This window comes from Prionailurus bengalensis, chromosome D2 (genome assembly GCF_016509475.1).
Source record: "Prionailurus bengalensis isolate Pbe53 chromosome D2, Fcat_Pben_1.1_paternal_pri, whole genome shotgun sequence".
In the NCBI taxonomy this organism is placed as follows: domain Eukaryota; kingdom Metazoa; phylum Chordata; class Mammalia; order Carnivora; family Felidae; genus Prionailurus; species Prionailurus bengalensis.
Genome location: NC_057351.1, coordinates 28766620 through 28788026, shown reverse-complemented (window position 1 = coordinate 28788026; position 21407 = coordinate 28766620). Strand labels below are relative to the sequence as shown.

Below are 21407 nucleotides of genomic sequence, written 5' to 3'. Positions count from 1 at the left end.
TCTCCAATGCATAACGATATGCATAGCACCTTTATCTGTTTACATATAGCAATAAAAATAGTGCATATATATTTTATTATTTATTTAAGAATAAATTTAATCTCTCATGATATAAACTATATTGGTATCTAGTATAGTTGTCAAGCAGACTATATAGGTAGTCAGAAAATATTGAAAGGTATTTCTTTGCTTATTCAAGCTTTCATGATAATAATAGCATTTTTAAAATGTCCCCACAAGATATACTGTAAAAGAATGTCACATGTGCCTGTGAAGTTGGTTTCAAATTAAACTGGTGTAATCTAAAAGGCTTTTCAGCAGTACAGCTTCTAAATATGTTCTTGTTAACATTGTTAGTAGGGGCACTGATGTAGTGATAACTTGGTACTCTGAATTTTTTGGAAGAAACTATCAATAAATAACCTTTCTCCAAGTAGGATTTGTATAGAGTCTTATTTTGCTTATTTTTATACTGTTTTGGCTTTATTTAGCACAATGAGAGAACCCTAAATTTTTGCTCAGATCTTAAAGTCTCCAAAGGTACCCCCAAAGCGTGCAAGCATTTAGCAGGCTATGAATTTATAAGGAATAGACAGCACAAGACTGCACTCACTTCTGGTGCAAATTCCAAGTTTGAGGGGTTCCTCACACCACACTGAGGTTCAATAATTTGCTACAAGTTCTCACAGAACTCACTGGAAACTGTTACAGTGATGTTAACAGTTTATTGTATGGAAAGCATACAGATTGAAATTAGGGGGAAAAGCACGTAGAGTGGACTCTGGAAGAGGTACCAAAGACACAGCTTCTATTTTCTTCTCCCTGTGGAGTCAGGGATGAGTTACTTTCCTAGCATCTCTGTGTGGTGATACTCACAGAATATTGGCAACCACAGAGGTTCACCAGATCCTTGAGGCCCAGAGTTTTTATTGAGGCTTGATTACATACTGGCTATGCCGATAACCTTTAGTGTCCAGTTCTTCTGAAGGCAGAAATGATAACCAAATGGTCCAGAGCCCTCAGACAAAGACACTCCTATGAGGCCTGACATTCCAACTGCCCATAGATCACCCCCAGCAGCTTAGGGCAAAACCAGACCTCTCTTTGGATAAGATTAATTCCTCATTATGCTAAGTACCATCTGCAAATTTAGTGACGTGTTTTTGGAAATTCTAACACTTTATATGAGTCTGTACCCTGAGTATATGTAGAAGCATTCTGCAAGAAAGTATATCTTTCTGTTGAGTGAAGTAGTAAGCTTTCATTATAATATCCATTATTATTCCCTTCATAAATCTCTCTTTCTCTCCTCATTTTTTCTTTCTGTTTACCAACTCCTAAACCCTGTCCTATACTTTCAATTAAAAACAAATTTTTTTTTTTTAAATGTTTATTTTTTGAGAGAGGGAGAGACAGTGCACGCAGGGGAGGAGCATGAGAGAGGGAGACACAGAATCTGAAGCAGGCTCCGGGCTCTGAGCTGAGCTGTTAGCCCAGAGCCCGATGCAGGGCTCTACTCATGGACTGCGAGATTATGGCCTCAGCAGAAGTCAGATGCTTAACCGACTGAGCCACCCAGGCGCCTCTTTGTACTTTCAGTTTTAAGCTAATTCAGTGTTAAAGAATCCTTAATGTAAGATATCCTAAGTTTTTGTTCATTATTTCTGACAAGTAAAAACATTTAATGGCTTATTTTCTTCACTTTGTTTCCATATAGTATTTTAATATGCTAAATACTTTCCAAGCATTTTGTCAAGATTTAACCAAGTCCTTGGGGAGAAGTTGGGGAATATTTCTCCATTTTCCAGGTGGAGAAACTAAGACATAAAATGACTTCTTCAAGACCAAGTTTAGGACTTAGGATTAGTTCCCGCATTTTACCTGAATTCTCCAATTGGAGTGCTTAGTTGCTAAAGCCAAATTTCATTATGTTCAAGCCTTGATAATTTTATGACCACAAGATACATGAAAGAAAGGTCTTAGTTTTATAGGTATAGATATATAAGATGCACATGGAAAGGGTAAGTTTTGTTGTAGGTATATTTTGGTCTACTTCATTAATTCAGTATTCTGTAGCAAAATATATGAAATGCTACTTTGAATAGAAATAGTTAAATTTGGACACTAACATTGCTCTTTCCTCATTACTGTTACGTTCTGCACTGCTGTCTTAGGATGTCAACCATGGATTAACTGAGGTAAGTTTGGTGTAATAAAGTCTCATGTTCAGAGTAAGATATACTCTGTTTTATCTTAAGTAATAGGAGAGCAAGTTTCCTGTTTAGTTTGATAAATTTATATATAGATAGGTAGATACAACTATCTATCCATATATATAAAAATTTTTAATGACTATATAGGAGTTGTCCTATATAACATTTCAAAGGAGTTTTTGAAGAAAATTAAAACCTCTGTTTTAGTTATCATTACACTTGTATGACGCCTTTAAACAATATTTGCTTTATTATTATTTTTTAATTTTATTTTGGGGCTGCCTGGATGGCTCAGTTGGTTGAATGTCTGACTCTTGGTTTCAGCTCAGGTCATGATTCCTGGGTTGTGGGATTGAGGCCCACGTCAGGCTCCACTCTGAGCATGGAGCCTGCTTAGTATTCTTTCCCTCTGTCTCCCTCTGCCCCTCTCCCCCACTCTCTCTCTCTTAAAAAAAAAAAAAAAGATTTCTATTTTAAAAATAAAAAAATAATTTTTTAATTAAGATTTTATTTTCTCCACCCTATGTGGGACTCAAACTCACAACCCTGAGATCAAGAGTCGCATATTGTACTGACTGAGCCAGCCAGGCACCCCAACAATATTTGTTTTAAAATAATGTCTACCCTCCTAAAGTCTTCCAGTATAAAATTAACACATGTCCTTTGTAATATAAAAAAGCAAACTTTTAAAATCTGACAAATGCTTACCCAGTAAGGCAAAAAATATTTTATAGAACTAAAATGATCTTCAATTTTTAAGCTAATAATTAATACTCAAAATGATCATCATAAAGTTAAATAAACTCAGTATGGTCATCTTCCTCACTTTGTATAATATACTGTCTTAGCATATAAAGTTTTAGCACTTTGTTTTAGATTATCAACAAACCTGAATAACCTTTTTAATACTTGGAATTGTTATAATACTTCTTTTATACTTTAATTATAGACTTCAGGTTTTCTTGTTTTGTTTTGCATTTTTCCCAGGACTTGAACCAGTGAAGCATTTAGAATTAACTTTATATTATAGGCCTAATATTGTTTGCTTCCTTATCTTCACATAGAAATAGCACATAAAATTATGAAATCATAGACTTTTGAAACCAAAAGGGACCTGAGAAATCATTTTGGTAGTTTTAAATTTCAGAATCGTGAAATGACATTCTACCATCAATAGGTAGTGACACAAATACAGGATCAAGGTAAAAATTGTCATATGAAAAATAACAAAAAATGATAATTTACTGTAAGGTTAATATAACCCACGATGCTGTCTTACATGTTGACAACAAAGAGTTGATAGTCTCGTTGTATTCTGTACTGATTGGGCCCTGTTAGATTATTTTGTTTGTTTTTAAGAGAGACTTACATAAATTAAAATACCTTTAAAAGAAGGCAGTTGAGATGGAGAAGGGCTGGAAACCATAGTATTGTCAGAATGGCTGGAAAAACTGGGAATGTTTACTATGGAAAAAAGACAATTTAGAGAGAGCATGGGCACTTGAAATATTTTAAACCATATAGGCTTCCCTGCAATGAAGATTGCAATACAAAACAAAGTAATGCATAGTGATGTTTATAAATGTAGATTCAGACTTAATAAGAAGAACTTCCTAAGCACATAAGAAGTGGATTTTTTTCATGGTGTATTGAAAGTCTTCACTAGAAACCTTACAGCAGGGTCTCCGTTTCAGGGCTGACACAAAAACATTGCCTTGTTGGGTAGATGGTAGGAATACGGCCTCCTTTGACTGCAAGAATCTGTGACTAGAAGTTCATAGATCTTTGTATTTTTCTGCATTGTTAAAATACTTAGCAATCAATCACTGTATTACTTGCTAGGTTAAATAATTGTCTGTAAGGTGGGTAATGTGTGATGATGTAATAATCCGGTTTCTCAGCTTTAAAGATTGACAGAAAATAATGGTATTTCATGGTACTTATTTTGTAGGTTAAATGAATGAAAGATTGTTGACTTACAATAGTGTTGGTACCCTAATGGCATGCAGTATATAACTGTTAAATGAATGAATAAGCAGATTGCTTATCATTGGCCTCAGTTGCTAGAGTAGCCCTGGGTACTCTAGAACTGGGTAATGTATTTAACATAGGAGCCCCCAACTTTAAGATATATTTGCCTCCTAATTTACTGAATCTTGAAGTTAATACATGTTAAGCAAAAGATCCTTGTAATTTACAATTGTATGTACTTTCAAGTATATAATTCCTTCCTAAAATTGAGGTTATTGAGTATGGGGGTTATTCCAGTGCCTCATCTGATAATCAGTAAAAATTCCATATTTGAAAGGAAGCACAATATTTATAATTCCTGGATAACATACAGGTGAATAAACCAAGAATATGATCAGTTTTAAAAGAAATGACAGTACCTACAAAAAATATATCACAAATCAGTTTGTTCTAATAAGTTAATTTTATTTCCAGTTGGCAGATATTCCTGTTACAATCTGCACATATCCATTTGTATTTGATGCCCAAGCAAAAACTACTCTGTTACAAACAGATGCAGTCTTACAGATGCAGGTAAGATATAGTTTAATACTAACTGACTTGAGAATGGTTTTGGAATTGTTTCTGTAATGTTTTTAAAAAGTAAATATTTGGGGCGCCTGGGTGGCGCAGTCGGTTAAGCGTCCGACTTCAGCCAGGTCACGATCTTGCGGCCGTGGGTTCGAGCCCCGCGTCGGGCTCTGGGCTGATGGCTCAGAGCCTGGAGCCTGTTTCCGGTTCTGTGTCTCCCTCTCTCTCTGCCCCTCCCCCGTTCATGCTCTGTCTCTCTCTGTCCCCCCAAAAATAAATAAAAAACGTTGAAAAAAAAATTAAAAAAAAAAAAAAGTAAATATTTGTTGTGGCACCTGGTTGGCTCAGTTGGTTAAGCATCTGACTTCTGTTCAGGTCATGATTTTGCACTTTGTGGGTTCAAGCCCCACATCAGACTCTGTGCTGACAGCTCAGAGCCTGAAGCCTGCTTTGGATTCTGTGTCTCCCTCTCTCTTTGCCCCTTCCCCCCTCGTTTTCTCTCTCTCTCTCTCTCTCTCTCTCTCTCTCTCTCTCTCTCAAAAATAAATAAAACATTTTTTTTTTAAAAAGTAAATATTTGAAGTTTGCCTATAATCTGTAATCTTTGGGAACATTCTGTACCTTTGCAAAGGTACCTTATAATTGCATGTGACAAGTGTACTATTATGAAGGCTTATATATATTTAAATGAAAATAGAATAGTTTAGCTTTTAATCATTTATATCTAAAAAATGGTATAAACATCTTTCATTGTAGAAATATGTAATCTTTATAAACAGTTTTATTAGCTTACTTGATAAACTTGGGTTTGTTTCAAATCTTGCTTCATTATGTATTCCATATTTATATACTTGGTAAAAGATGGAAGTAACCAGAGGTGATGTGATGTTAAAGTAAGAGGTATTTGATCACTTGTTAGGGGGAGGATATGAAGTTTCCTTGAAGAAAGTGTTAGTAATAAGTAAGACATTTTCCTGAGGTTGGTCGTCTCCTGCTCTTCCATCTCCTTTCTCCCCCAATCTGCTCTGTTTTATGTTGAACATTTTTTCATTTATAATGAGGGTTTTTTTTTTTTAACTAACTTACATTATCATTTTAAGAACTATAGTAGATGTGCTGTATCTTTTGAGCCTGTAAATTTAAAAAGGTTTTGAGTTTTATTTTCTAGTATAGAATATCAGACTATAGAGGCTAAGGACTAAGAAAAGGGTAAGAAGAAAGCTTAAGCTCTTAAAATCTAAAAGTGCTTTAAAAAATTATCAGCACCCCACCCCAATTTTGATAGCTGTTTTCATTCCTTTAAAATAAATGCCTTTCGGGGCGCCTGGGTGGCGCAGTCGGTTAAGCGTCCGACTTCAGCCAGGTCACGATCTCGCGGTCCGTGAGTTCGAGCCCCGCGTCAGGCTCTGGGCTGATGGCTCAGAGCCTGGAGCCTGTTTCCGATTCTGTGTCTCTCTCTCTCTCTGCCCCTCCCCCGTTCATGCTCTGTCTCTCTCTGTCCCAAAAATAAATAAAAACGTTGAAAAAAAAATTAAAAAAAAAATAATAAATGCCTTTGGTATTTTAAATGCCTCTGGATATTTAAATAATAAACACTAGGGGGAATTTTACATATGTGCTTATATCCATTTTCATCATTAGAGGAAATAATACACATTTTATTTTTAGAGAGAGTAAGCACATGTATACGCAGGCAGGGAAGAGGGGCAAAGGGAGAGAGAGCGAGAATCTTTGTTCTTTTTTAAGGCTAATTTTTTTTTTTTAACTTTTTTTTTTTTAACATTTATTTATTTTTGGGACAGAGAGAGACAGAGCATGAACGGGGGAGGGGCAGAGAGAGAGGGAGACACAGAATCGGAAACAGGCTCCAGGCTCTGAGCCATCAGCCCAGAGCCCGACGCGGGGCTCGAACTCATGGACCGCGAGATCGTGACCTGGCTGAAGTCGGACGCTTAACCGACTGCGCCACCCAGGCGCCCCATTTTAAGGCTAATTTTTAAAAAAAATTTTATGAATTTTTTTTAAGTTTATTTACTTATTTTGAGAGAGACAGAGACAGCACAAGTGGAGGAGGGGCAGAGAGAGAGGGAGAGAGAAACCCAAGCAGGCTCCATGCTGTCAGCTTAGAGCCCGATTGGGGCTCAGACTCACGAAATGTGAGATCGTGACCTGAGCTGAAACTGAGAAATGCCCCAAGAGGGAGAATCTTAAGCAGGCTCACCACTCAGTGTAGATCCCAATGCAGGGCTTGATCCTACCACCCTGGTTTAATGACCTGACCTGAAATCAAGAGTTGGTCTCCTGGGGCGCCTGGGTGGCTCAGTTGGTTGGGCATCTGACTTCATCTCAGTTCATGATCTCACAGTTTGTGGGTTCAAGCCCCACATCGGGCTCTGTGCTGATAGCTCAGAGCCTGGAGCCTGCTTCGGATTCTGTCTCCCCCTCTCTCTGCGCTACACCAGCCCCCCCCCCCCCCCCCCCGCCCCGACACGTGCTATGTCTCTCTCTCAAAAATGAATAAACATTAGGGGAAAAAAAAAAGTTGGTCTCTCAACTGACTGAGCTATCCAGGCACATCCAGGAGAAATATTTTTGTAGGGTTTATACTAACAACTGGTGAACCAGTTTTTGATGGTCTTTCTTAAAACAATCACCGCATGCTTTTAATACATAGTACATTCCATTTTAGAATAAGAACACTGGGAAAACCATAGGAAATGAACAAAGGCTTTAAATGGTGAAAGCCAAATGCTTGGTTTGTGAACATGGTGATCACTCTTCTAGATGAATTCCTTTCTTTTTTTTTTTTAATGTTTATTTATTTATTTATTTTAATGTTTATTCGTGAGAGAGAACAGGACGAGCTGGGGGGAGGGGCAGAGGGAGAGGAAGAGATCCCAAGCAAGGTCTGTGCTGGCAGTGCAGACCCTGACACAGGGCTCCATCCCACAAACTCACGAACTGTGAGATCATGACCTGAGCCAAAATCAAAAGCCAGATGCTTAACAGACTGAGCCACATTGGCGCCCCTACTAAATGAATTTCTATAATAACTCCTCAGCCAGGCTGTTCCTTATTCTCATTTGAGGTTGTTTTAATGCTGTTTTCTTTTTCTCCTCACTCTTCATCCTGCTTATCTTTTGAGAAATAGCAGTGTTTAGATTTACCATATTATTATAGTTCCATGCTTGCATAATGGTATCATTAGCTATACATTAGTATGAAAGTATTCAAGGGGCGCCTGGGTGGCTCAGTAGGTTAAGCGTCTGACTTTGGCTCAGGTCGTGATCTCACGGTTCATGAATTTGAGTCCTGCATTGGGCTCTCTGCTGTCAGCATAAAGTTCACTTCTGATCCTCTGTCCCTCTCTCTTTGTCTCCCTCTCTCTAAAATTAAAACATTAAAAAAAACCATTCAATAGGACACTCATTATGCTGAGAATACAGTTTATTAAGCTCTTATGCTCTATTAGATACTGTGTTAGGTGTTATGTGAATTAAGTAGCATAGGAACTATTACAGGAATTATAAATCTAGGATTATAATTAATAGGTAGAAGTTAGCTTACCCAGTCACCTTAGTTTCTTTATAGCATTGTATTAAAATTTTAATCTTTTGTTTTCTAGATGGCTATTGACCAGGCCCATAGACAGAATGTCTCCTCTCTTTTTCTCCCTGTGATTGAATCTGTGAATCCCTGCTTAATTCTAGTTGTGCGCAGAGAAAATATTGTAGGAGATGCAATGGAAGTCCTTAGGAAAACAAAGAATATAGACTACAAAAAGCCACTCAAGGTAATTTGACATTTTCTGTTATATGATTGGGACTTTATTCAGAAAATACATTTAAAGCTTTTCTGTTTTTAATGTATCTTTGAAACTTAATAAATAAAACTATATAAAACCTAAAAATTTTTTTTAAACTGTTAATTGCTGAGCATTTATTGTAATAAATTACACGTTATGGGCTCTCCAGAATATACTTCCATTTCTTTACATTCAGTGTTTGCATTATGCTATTTTAGGTTATATTTGTTGGAGAAGATGCTGTTGATGCAGGAGGAGTACGCAAAGAATTTTTCTTGCTCATCATGAGGGAATTATTGGATCCTAAATATGGCATGTTTAGGTATTATGAAGATTCCAGGCTCATTTGGTTTTCTGATAAGGTGAAGTCCAACCGTCTAAATTATTTCTATGTATATACCTATGTATGTATACCTACATGTGTCAAGTTAACTCAGTAAATAAGAGTTATTACAGAATTCCTAACATTTTATTCAGAGATCTGCTTTACCACAATTTGAAAAATTACAAACTTTTGGACTCAAAGTCGTCAGAACACATTAATGCTTCCCACACATTTCCAGTTAGCAAAATAAAGGAATGGTCAGCCTGAGAATGATGACCTTTCTTTCCGTTGATTTAGATTTAGGATTGAATAATTATTACCAGATTAACTTCTCTTCTGGGAAGAATTAATTTATCAGTAGCAATCATTGATTTTTCTAACTTATCGTTTAGGGCAGAGGTAACTACGCAGCAAATTACAGTCCATAAACTAAGTTCTTTCCAGCACATGTTCTTGTAAATAAAGTCATGCCCACTTTTTTACCTATTGTTCATGGCTGCTTTCTAGCTACAGCTGGGAGAGGCAGAGTTGAGTAGTTAAGACAAAGACTGTATTATCAACAAAGCCTGAAATATTTACCATCTTTTCCCTTACAGAAAGTTCACTGCCCCTTGGTTTAGAGAATATAAATGACAGATGGTTCAGTTTGTAGAATGAGTTGAAAGAATTTTGAATAGAATATTTTACTATTGGTTCTAAAAACCTTGATGTGTTATTTATTCATATTTCAGGAGGCTGACTATCCTTTGTGATATTAGCAGTCATTGATGATCAGTGTCTCATTAATTTATTAGGGGTTGCAAAATGGTGCTACTCTAACATTTCTTTTTCATTTTATTGGCTTGGGTACTTCTATACAGAGAAATTTCCCTCTATGTAGTATTTGGTTCCTTAGTAGTACAATTCATATGGGAATGGATTCTCTCTCTGTAGTTAACAATTTTTCAAAAGAATGAATCTGTTCATTGGCATATTCCAGTGATGACAATTTATTTTTTCAGTTTTGTTTTCATGGATTTAAACATATTTGATGTTTTTAGTCCATCATAGTTATTATTATCTTTATTGATGCTCATATTATCTTATCTTTGTCTAGGGAGAGCTCTGCAAGTTGGCATCTGAGTTCTTTTGATACAACTTTATTACTCTTTCGTAGCTTCCTTACTATCTGGTGTACTTGGTATGAAAAAATACTCCAAAACTCTACATTTGCTGCCTAACAGTACCAACATTACCACCAGTATCATGATAAAAGCTGAAAATAGTTGTTTCTTTTTTTTTTTTAACTTGTTTTTGCAGGGTTTTTTTTGGTTTTTTTGTCCTTTGAGTATACTCCCAGGAGAGCTGTACAAATAATAGAGAGCAGTGCAGTAGCAGGGTTATATGCAGTTGCCCTGTTTTTTAGAGGAGCTGGGGGTTTTAAGAAGGCAAATGGAAGGAGACCTAGAAGGAGTGAAGAGCCAGGAGACTTAACTTCTATGCCGAATCATATGAAGGGTTGGAAGAGAAAACAGACACCATTTATGAGAGCTACAGGGGAAATAGGGTCCTCAGAAGACAGTCTTCTTCATTTACAAAAGAGGAAGGAAAATTTGGATAGAATTTTAGGATATGGGCAATTTTCCAAATGATAGATTGTGAGTTCCAGGGCAAACAGTGAAAGCGTTTAGTGGAGCAAAGATAGTTGTAAGATTGTGTCAGATTTTAGGGCCTGTACGGTGCCACATAAGATGGGATTAGGGATAACCTGTGAGTTTGAGGCTTCCTATGTTGAGAAACAGACATGTAAGACATGGTGGAGTAGTCCTGATGACCTTTGAGGTAGGTGGATAATCTGATTGAATTACAGTCTCCTTCTTGGCTTGGTCTTGTGGGGTAGTTTGTTAATGGTATGGTAGATAGAATTTAAGAGGGTATATGGGGTGGAGGCCTGTCCTGCTAGGAACACAGAGAGTTCTGTGGGACTTCATTCAGTTCTGCAGAGAGGTAATGTTTTGAGACCAGGGGTGGGGCAGTCTTAACAAGCTTTATTGTGGATCTCTGTGAGATCTTTTCAGTTTATCTTGATTTCACCAATGGGAGCCCTGTTGAACTGGTTCCTCTTTTGTGTACTTTTGATGTGTCCCAATTTTTCTTTAATTATTCTTTACATTTGGTACAATAAATGTTATAGGCTCTTCATGTGTTTACCCCAGCTCTAGCATTAGCCTTTTCTCCTTAAAAGCCCTCGCTTCTTCAGATGGAAATAGTATTCAGAAATCGTGCTCTGAATGCTAAGTGTACTCAACTGCTACCAGATAGTCATTGCTTTCAGATTCTCAGCAGACAGAGTTAGGAACTATGTGTACACATATGTACACATCTCATGATTTCCAACATATGTATGGTTTCTAACTGTGAGATCATACTGATATCTCTATACTATGCAAACACCATAGAGTTTACTCTAGCCTTCTTGTCCATTTTATGTGACTTAAATCGCCAGTGAGAAACTTCATAGCTATCATCTTCAAGATACTTACTTAATCTACCCTGTATGTAGTCGCTCTTCTTGCTACACTGGCTGAAAGCTCAGCCCTAGACATACTGGACCACTACCTCAGAGTAAGTGTATTATCCTAAACCTCAGTCCTGACCAGGAGAGGGAGAAGGCAGAAGGCTGTATGTTCTTTTAAAAACTTTTTTTAATGGGGCGCCTGGGTGGCGCAGTCGGTTAAGCGTCCGACTTCAGCCAGGTCACGATCTCGCGGTCCGTGAGTTCGAGCCCCGCGTCAGGCTCTGGGCTGATGGTTCGGAGCCTGTTTCCGATTCTGTGTCTCCCTCTCTCTCTGCCCCTCCCCCGTTCATGCTCTGTCTCTCTCTGTCCCAAAAATAAATAAACGTTGAAAAAAAAAATTAAAAAAAACAAAAAACAAAAAACTTTTTTTAATGAAGTAAAATTCATAACAAAATTCACCATTTTAGGAGTTTTTTTAATGTACAATTCAGTGGCATTTAGTATATTCACAGTGTTGTGCAACCAGCACCACTTTCTAGTTCCAGAACATTTCATCACCTCAACAGGAAACCTGTACATATTAAGCGGTTATTCCTCATTTCCTTCTCCCTCCAGCCCCTGATAACCACTACTCTATTGTCTGTCTCTGTGGATTTGTCTTTTCTTGATATTTGCTATAAATGAAGTTGTACAATATGTGGCGTTTTGTGGCTGGCTTCTTTCACTTAGCATGCTTCTAAGGTTCATCCATGCTGTACCACATATCAGTACTTCGTTCCATTTAACTGAATAATATTCATTTGTATGAATATACCTCATTTTGTTTATCCATCAGTCAATAGACATTTGGGCTATTTACCTCTTTTGGTAAAATGCTCTGAATAATGCTGCTATGAACCTTTATGTGCAAGTTTTTGTTTGCACACTGCAATTAGTTTGGGTGTATTCCTAGGAGTGGAATTGCTAGGTCATATTATATAATTCAGTTTGACTTTTTAAGGAACCACCAAACTGTTTACCTCCCCATCAGCAGTATGTGAGGATTCCAATTTCTGTACTTCGTGGGCAACATTTGCTATTTTCCTTTTTTTTAAATTCTGTATTTCAAAAATGTTTTTTATTTATATATATTTCTTATTAGTATAGTGGGTATGAAGTGCTGGGGTACTAAATTGCATTTCCTTAATGGCTAGTTGATGTGCTTGATTTGTCACATTCTTTAGCAAAATGTCTTTTAAGCCCTCTGCTCATTTTAAAATTAGATTGTCATTTTGTTGAGTTTGAAGAGTTCTTTGTATATTCTGGATACTGGACTCTTATCAGATATGTGATTTGCAAATATTCTCTCCCGTTTTATGGTTGCCTTTTCACTTTCTTGATAATATCTTTTTGCACACAAAAGTTTTAAATTTTGTTGGAGTCTTATTTATCTATTTTTTTCTTTTGTTGCATGTGTTTTTGATGTCATAACTAAGAACCCATGACTATTGCAAAGTCATGAAGATTAACCTGTGAATTTTCTTCTAAGAGTTTTACAGTTTTAGCTGTTATAGGTCTTTGGTCTATTTTGAGTTAATTTTTGGCTATGGTGTGAGGTAAGAGTTCAGCTTCATTCTCTGCATGTGAATAACTAGTTGTCCCACTATTATTTGTTAAAAAGGCTGTTCTTTCCTTACTGAATGGTTTTGGTACCCTTGTTGAAATTTAATTGACTGCATAAATATGGATTTATTTCTGGACTCTTAGTTTTTTATTCTAGTGAGATATATATATATATATATATCTGTCCTTAATGTCAGTACAGCACTATTTGTTTACTGTAGCTTTGTATAAATTTTATATTTGGTTTGTTCACTGCTAGGTATAGAAATACAACTGATTATTCTCGCTTTGGCAGCACAGATACTAAAAGAAATACAACTACTTTTTGTGTTTTACTCTTGTATTATGCAACTTTGCTAAATTCATTTATCAGCTCTAGATTTTTTTTTTTTTTTAATTTTTTTTTTTCAACGTTTATTTATTTTTGGGACAGAGAGAGACAGAGCATGAACGGGGGAGGGGCAGAGAGAGAGGGAGACACAGAATGGGAAACAGGCTCCAGGCTCCGAGCCATCAGCCCAGAGCCCGACGCGGGGCTCGAACTCACGGACCGCGAGATCGTGACCTGGCTGAAGTCGGACGCTTAACCGACTGCGCCACCCAGGCGCCCCTAGATTGTTTTGTGGATGGATTTTCTTTATACGAGATCATGGCATCCACAAATGCAATAGATTTAATTTTACTTCTTTCCTTCCAATTTAGATACCTTTATTTCTTTTTCTTGCATCTAATTGCCCTGGCTAGAACTTCCAGTACACTGTCAAATACAAGTTGGTAAGAGTGCACATGCTTTTGTTTTTCCTGATCTGGTGGGATGTTAGATTTTTCATAAATTCCTTTTTAATGTTAGGGAAGTTCTCTTTTATGCCTAGTTTGTTGAGTATATTTATCATGAAAGAGAGTGGTATTTTGTCAGATGCTTTTGTGCATCCAGATGATCATGGGGTTTCCTTCCTTCATTCCATTAATGTGATGTATTACATTGGTGCATTTTCTTATGTTGAACCACCTTGTGTTCTTGAGATAAAGCCCACTTGGTCATGGTATATAATACTTTAATATGCTGCTGGATTCAGTTTGCTAATATTCTGTTGATGATTTTTCTATCCTTATTTATTAAGAATACTGGTCTATAGTTTTCTTTTTGGTGTTTGTGATGCCTTTGTCGGTATTTGGTGTCATGGTATTTGACCTCACAGATGAGTTAGAAAGTGTTCCCTCCTCCATTTCTTGGAAGAGGAAAAATTGGTGTCAATTATTCTTTAAATGTTTGGTAGAATCTGGTCATAGGCTTTTCTTTGTTGGAAGGTTTTTTTGTTTATTTAATGTTTATTTTTTGAGAGTGAGAGAGTGCAAACACAGGAGAGGGTCAGAGAGAGGGAGACAGAGAACAAGAATTAGGCTCTGACAGAGGCTCAAACTCAAGAACCCTGAGACCACAACTTGAGCCAAAGTCAGACACTTAACCCACTGAGCCACCCAGGTGCCCCTGTTGGAAGGTTTTTGATTAGTGATTCAGTTTCTTGTTACAGGTTGTGTTTCTTTTTCTTCTGGTGTCAGTTTGGTAGTTTGTATGTTCCTAGGAATTTGCCCATTTCATCTAGATTATCTATTTTGTTACACGGTTGTTCATAGTATTATCTTACAATCCTTTTTATTTCTGTAAGGATGATAGTAATGTCCCCATTTTCAATCCTGATTTTAGTAATGTGAGTCTTTTTTTTTTCTTGGTCATTCTAACTAAAGGTTTGTCAGTTTTGTTGCTTTTTTAAAAGAATCAACTTTTAGTTTTGTTGCTTCTATGTATTTTTCTCTCCTATATTTTATTTATCTCCACTTTCATCTTTATTGTTATCTCCCTCTACTAGCTTCAGGTTTAGTTTGCTCTTCTTTTTATAGTTCCTTAGGGTATGAAGTTTGATTATTGATTTGAGATTTTTTTTTAATTTATTTTTTAATTTACATCCAAGTTAGTTAGCATATAGTGCAGTAGTGATTTCAGTAGTAGATTCCAGTGATTCATTCCCTATGTATAACTCCCAACAAGTGTCTTCCTTAATGCCCTTTACCCATTTAGCCCATCCCCCCACCCATTTTCTTTTTTAATATATATGTTTGTAACTACAAATTTACCTACGGATTGGGAATTATAAATTGCCTCTATAAATTGAAAAAGACTAAAATCATAAAAAATTAATTTTCTGACTACTATGGAATGAAACTGGAAATCAACAACAGAAGGAAATATAGAGGGTCCATGGCTGGCTCAGTCCAGTGGAGCTGCAACTCTTGATCTCCAGGTTCAAGCCCCACTTGGGTATAGAGATTACTTAAAAATAAATCTATTAAAAAAAAAACAAGGCAGAAGGAGGGGCGCCTGGGTGGCTTAGTCATTTAAGCATCTCAGGTCATGATCTCATAGTTCGTGGGTTCAAACCCTGTATTGGACTCTGCACTAACAGTGTGGAGCCTACTTGGGATTTTCTGTCTCCCTCCCTCCCTCCCCCCACCTCAAAAATAAATAAATAAACTTAAAATTTTTGGAGGCTTAATTTTTGACCTAACATATGGTCTTTCCTGGAAAATACCCTATTTGCGTTTGAGAATAATGTATTCTCTTGTTATTGAATGGAGTGTTCCAAGCTGTCTGTTCAGTCTGGTCATTCTGTAGTGTTGTTCAGGTCCTCTATTTCCTTATTGATCTTCTGATTGTTATATCCATTATTGATATATTGAATATTGGGATATTAAGCCTCCAACTATTATTTTAGAATCATATTTCTCCTGTCAATTGTGTCAGTTTTGTGTGTATTTTGAAGCTGTATTGTTAGGTATGTATATATTTATAAATGTTACATCTTCTTGAATTGATGCTTATCAGAATATGTCTTCATCTTTTGTAATAATTTTTAATTTAAAGTCTATTTTGTCTGATACTGGTATAGCCACTCATCTTTCTCTTGGTTACTAGTTACATGACATATCATTTTTTTCAAACTCTCTTTTTTTTTTTTTTTTGAGAGAGTACAAACAAGGGAGGGGCAGAGAGAGGGAGACAGAGGATCTGAAGCAGGCTCTGCACTGACAACAGCAAGCCTGATGTGAGGCTCAAACTCGCGATCATAACCTAAGCTGAAGTCTGATGCTCAGCCAGCTGAGCCACCTGGGGACCCCTCAAACTTTCACCATCTAGTGTCTTTGAATTTAAAGTGAGGCTTGTAGACAGCATGTACAGCATCTTCCTAGACTTACTATGGAGTTATGTTTCAATAAACCCACTGTAAATTGGAAATTTTGTAAGTTAAACATGCACTGACTACACCTAACCTACCAAACATTAGAGTTTAGCCTAGCCTATACTAAACATGCTCAGAACAGCCTGTAGTTGGGCAAAATCATCTTAAGCCTCTTTTATAACCAAATACTGAATATCACACGCAATTTATTGAATAGTGTACTGAAAATGAAAAATAGGCTGGTTGTATGGGCACAATGGTTATAAGTGTATTGGTCGTTTACCCTCATGATTGCATGGCTAACTGGGAACTGTGGCTTACTGTCGCTGATCAGCACATAGTGCATATTGCTATCCCAGGAAAAGATCAAAATCTAAAATGTGAAGAATGGTTTCTACTGGTGGAGTATCACTTTTGCACCACTGTAAAATAAAAAAATCGGAAGTTGAACCATTGTAAAGTAGGGACTAGCTACAGTTGAATAATGGTTTTTTTAAATCTGTTCTGCTAGTTTCTGCCTTTTGATTGCAGAATTTAATTCATTTACATTTAAAGCTGTTACTGATAAGCACTTCTGCCATTTTACTGTTTGTTTCCTATAAGTCATATCTCTCTTATTCTTCAGTGCCTCCATTACTGTCTTTTTTAAAAATTTAATTGATTGTTTTGTCTAGTGTGTTTTTTTGATTCTTTTCTCATTTCCCTTTCTCTCTCTCTCTCTCTCTCTCTCTCTCTATATATATATATATATATATGTATGTATATATATATACATATTTTTTTTCCCTGAGTAGTTGCTCTGAGGATTACAATTAACACCTTAAATTTATAATAATCTTGTTTGAATTAATACCAACTTCCATACTATGCAGAAACTCTGCTCCTGAAACAGCTCTGTCCCTTCCTCTTTGTTATTGTCACACCCTTATAGCTTTATACATTGTATGCCCATTAATGTAGATTTATACTTATTTTACACGTTTGAGTTTTAAACCATATATAGAAAAAAAGGGAGTTGCGAGTCAAAAATATAATAATTTTAACTTTTATATGTACTTGTGTAGCTACCTTTAACAGAGTTCTTTTCTTTGTATGGCTTTGAGTTACTGTGTGGCATCCTTTTCTTTCAGCCTGCTGAACTTTAGCATTTCTTGTAAGGAAGGTCTAGTAGCAACAAACTCCCTCAGTATTTCTTTATCTGAGATTTCCTGGATGTAGAATTCTTGCTTGACAGTTTTTTCTTTCAGCTCTTTAAATGTGTCATTCCACTGTCTTTGACATGCATGGTTTCTGATTAGAAATCAGCTATTAATCTTATTGAGGAGCCCTGCTGTGATGAGTAGCTTCTCTTTTGCTGCTTTCAACACTCTTTTTGTAATTGACTTTCAACACTTAGATTAAAATATGTCTGATGTGGATTTCGAGTTTGTTGAGCTGCTTGGATGTTAGATTTATGTCTTTTATCAAATTTAAGAAATTTTTAACCATTTCTTCATATATTCTTTCTGCCCCACTCTCTCCTTTCCTTGTGGGACTCTCCTGTCTATATGATGGTACACTTGATGGTATCCCACAGATCTGTTAGACTCTGTTCATACTTCTTCATTTTTTTTCTTGCTGCTGTTCAACAAAGTAGATAATCTCAACTGGCCTATCTTCAAGTTCATGGATTCTTTTTTCTGCCTGCTCAAATCTCTTGTACCCCTGCAGTGAATTTTTTGTTTCAGTTATTGTACTTTTCAGCTCCAGAATTTTTAGTTCTTTTCCATAATTTCTCTTTCTTTACTGATACTCTCTATTTGAGGAGACATTGTTCTTCTGTTCTCTCCCCCCACTTCCCACCCCCATGGTTTCCTTTAGCTATTTGAGCATATTTAAGACAGTAAAAAGTCTTTGTCTAGTAAATCCAGTGTCTGGGTGTTTCTCAACAATTTATATTTAATTTTTTTTCTTATGAATGGGCCATATTCTTTTTTTGCATGTCTCATAAATTTTTGTTGAATACTGGACACTTTTGAATACCAGACAATTATTTCTTTTGTCTTTTTCTTGTGATCCTTGGCTTTTTATTCACATTTAAGAATGTGACACGAAAAGCTACCTAGTTTGACTATATACATTTATGATTTACAGTCACCATTCATAGAGTGATTAGGTAGAGGTGTTTCAAGGAGAACCATCAATTGTCAACATTTACAATTTGGCTGCCAGTGTTCTAGTAGTGTTCTGAACACTGGAAAGGGAAGCTGGGATTTCTCATTGTTAACTATGCATACCTTCATTTGATCCACTTGTTTCTTTGTATGTGTATTTTATGTTTTGTTTTTTAATTTTTTTAATGTTTATTTATCTTAGAGAGAAACAGAGCATGAGCAGGGGAAGGGCAGAGAGAAAGGGAGACACAGAATCTGAAGCAGGCTGCAGGCTCTGAGCTATCAGCAAAGAGCCCAATGCAGGGCTTGAACCCATGAACTGCAAGATCATGACCAGAGCTGAAGTCAGAGGCTTAACCAACTGAGCCACCCAGGAGCCCCTGTTTTAACTTTTTAAATTACATTTTTTAGTTGAAGTATAGTTGACATTCAATATAATATATATTAGTTTCAGGTGTGTAACATAATGATTCATTAGTACACATAGCATACATAGTGTATGTACAGTGCTCGAAGTGTAGTTACCATCTGTCACAATACAAAGCTATTAAAATACTATTGACTACATTCTCTGTGCTCTACTTTATATCCGTGTGACTTATTTATTTTATAATTGGAGGATTGTACCTCTTAACCCCCTTGAACCCTTTGATCCCTTTGTTTTTAATGCACCATCTGTCTCAGATTCCAGAGCCACTTTGGCTCATTGTCTCCAGAAGGGTAAGGGACTTTTCACCACATATCCTGTTTTCAACTACTGTAGTTAGTACCTCTGACTTTCAGAGTCTTATGTTTTACTAACTGAGCTAGCAGGGCTACTTGACTTTAAAGGTATTTTTGCTACTTCCATTCCCTGAGTCTGAAGCACAAATTAGCTTGTTTTTCCTTGGGTTTTCTCTTAAGCTCCTGTTTCAGTTTAAGCTTCCTGAATCAGTTAACCACCCTACTACTAGCCAGCCTACAGTTAACCATCTACTTTTCATATTTTGAAATATTATCATCTCTTTAGTGATATTAAAACCCTCCCCTATTTTTTCTATTCTCTTTTATCTTGTGGGTTTATGCCCATTTTAATCCTTTATTCACGTTTAGAGGGATTTCAGGAGGAAGAGATATTAACATGTTATTTGGTCTGTCCTGTTCTAAAAGAACTTTCTGAACTTAAACACGGAATAGGACATCACAAAGGAAAAAGGCTAATTTGACCACTGGAAAAAACTGTGACATTTATGTATAACAAAAACAAGATTATTAAGAAGTATATAGCAGACTTGGATATATATATAACCGATATGACATATTATAATACTCATAGTATATGAAGAATTCAAATACAAATATATAAGAAAACACTAGCTCCAAAAGGTAAATGGGCCAAGTATACAAAGAGGCATTTCACAAACACACACAAATCCCTAATTTTCAGTATCACTAGCAGACAAAAATACATACTAAACAAGTTTGCATTTTTTAACTCCTATAGAAATATGTGTCTGTGTGTGTGTACAGATGAAAATGGGGAAAGATAGCCATTTTCTTGGACTACAAATGTCAGTGTAAATTGGAATAGGTATGGAGGAAAACAGTTTGGGGTTATGCTTAACTATCATTTGAGTTTGAAATTCTTCTTACAAATTAGAATTTCTCCTAAACAAACATTCCAAACTGTGCAGAAATGATACACGTCATATTTGGAATATCACTAACTAGTTGGAATAACTAACACTGATAGTGCCTTTACTGTGTGCTACAGGAACCGGGCTACAAGTATTTTACATACATTAATCTCATCCTCACAACAACCTTATGAGATAAATACTGTTTTTGTCTTTGAAAACATTGAGGCCAGATAGTGAATGAACAGGTGTGGAGCCCCAAATCTGATAAAAAATGTTTTTCTCTTTAACTGTCATGCTCGCAGAATTTTCTGCTACTATATGTTGCTTCTCTAAAGATGAGGGGAAATAAGCATTGTTTTTGATGTTTTAATAATATAAAATCCAACTGTAGTAAAATAGCTAACTTTGCAGACCGTGGTACTTTTATATGAGTGATATGCAGCCATTAAAAATCATGTTTTAGAAGAATATTTAATGATAAAATACTTGTGATTAGAAGAATGAGAAGACCTTAAGTATAATGTTTTTAAATTATTTTTTTGAATTTACAGTTGATGAAAATATGTAAAAAAATTTTTTTAATCATTGTGAATGGATTACATGCATTTATTAATTTTCTTTTTGCCTTTTAAATCTTTGAAATTTTGAATATGTATAATTAAGTCAGATTAAGTGTTCTAGTAATCATTACATTTATTAATTTAATGATGTAGAAATGCTCATATTTCTGGGAGAAAAAGCCACTTGTGATTTTAGCAAGGTCTTAATTTTGTCTTAGAAAATATATTGATGGAAATAATGTAGAAATACTAACACTGATATTATCCCAGAGAGATATGCTTGAGAATAAGCTTTTTCTTGTTATTCATTACTCTGTGTCTTCAAAATTTTCTACTACAAGTGTATGTTTTTGTCATCAGAAATAATGTAATATTTTAACTTGGAAAATAGTCTTTACTTTTTTTTCTTTTATTTTTAGACATTTGAAGATAGTGATTTGTTCCATTTGATTGGTGTTATCTGTGGATTAGCAATTTATAATTTTACTATTGTGGACCTCCATTTTCCTTTGGCTTTGTATAAGAAACTGCTGAAAAAGAAGCCATCCTTGGATGATTTGAAGGAACTAGTGCCTGATGTTGGGAGGTTAGTTGTAAAAAGTGACAAGGATGGAGTGTAGGTAATAGAGAATGAGAAATGTACAGAAAGCTTTCCTTTTAGGAATAATTGTATTTTGTGCTTGTTGAATTTCCAAAATAAACAAAAACCCTTCTCATATTGGAGAACTCATGGTGTTACCCAGATCAAAATTTTCTGAAAGACTTCTGTGTATAAAACCATTCCCTAAATTTTTAGTAATTTAACAATATTTTACAAATATCAGATAATAAACTTAGGAAGGCAATGTTTCCTGAG

At 35.9% G+C, this 21407-nt stretch overlaps 1 protein-coding gene across 8 annotated transcripts in view; it reads left to right on the top strand.

Moving 5' to 3' along the window:
- The window catches only part of HERC4 (HECT and RLD domain containing E3 ubiquitin protein ligase 4), a 139909-nt gene that overhangs the window by 104040 nt on the left and 14462 nt on the right, over window positions 1-21407 (top strand). For 5 of the 8 annotated variants that reach the window (XM_043596457.1, XM_043596454.1, XM_043596461.1 and 2 more), the window contains 5 exons: window positions 2175-2198; window positions 4659-4757; window positions 8380-8547; window positions 8778-8921; window positions 20971-21137. In XM_043596457.1, the coding sequence (XP_043452392.1) occupies window positions 2175-2198; window positions 4659-4757; window positions 8380-8547; window positions 8778-8921; window positions 20971-21137 (602 nt within the window). The remainder of the gene's footprint in view (window positions 1-2174; window positions 2199-4658; window positions 4758-8379; window positions 8548-8777; window positions 8922-20970; window positions 21138-21407) is intronic. The other 3 variants (XM_043596458.1, XM_043596456.1, XM_043596459.1) reach the window with 1 other exon arrangement.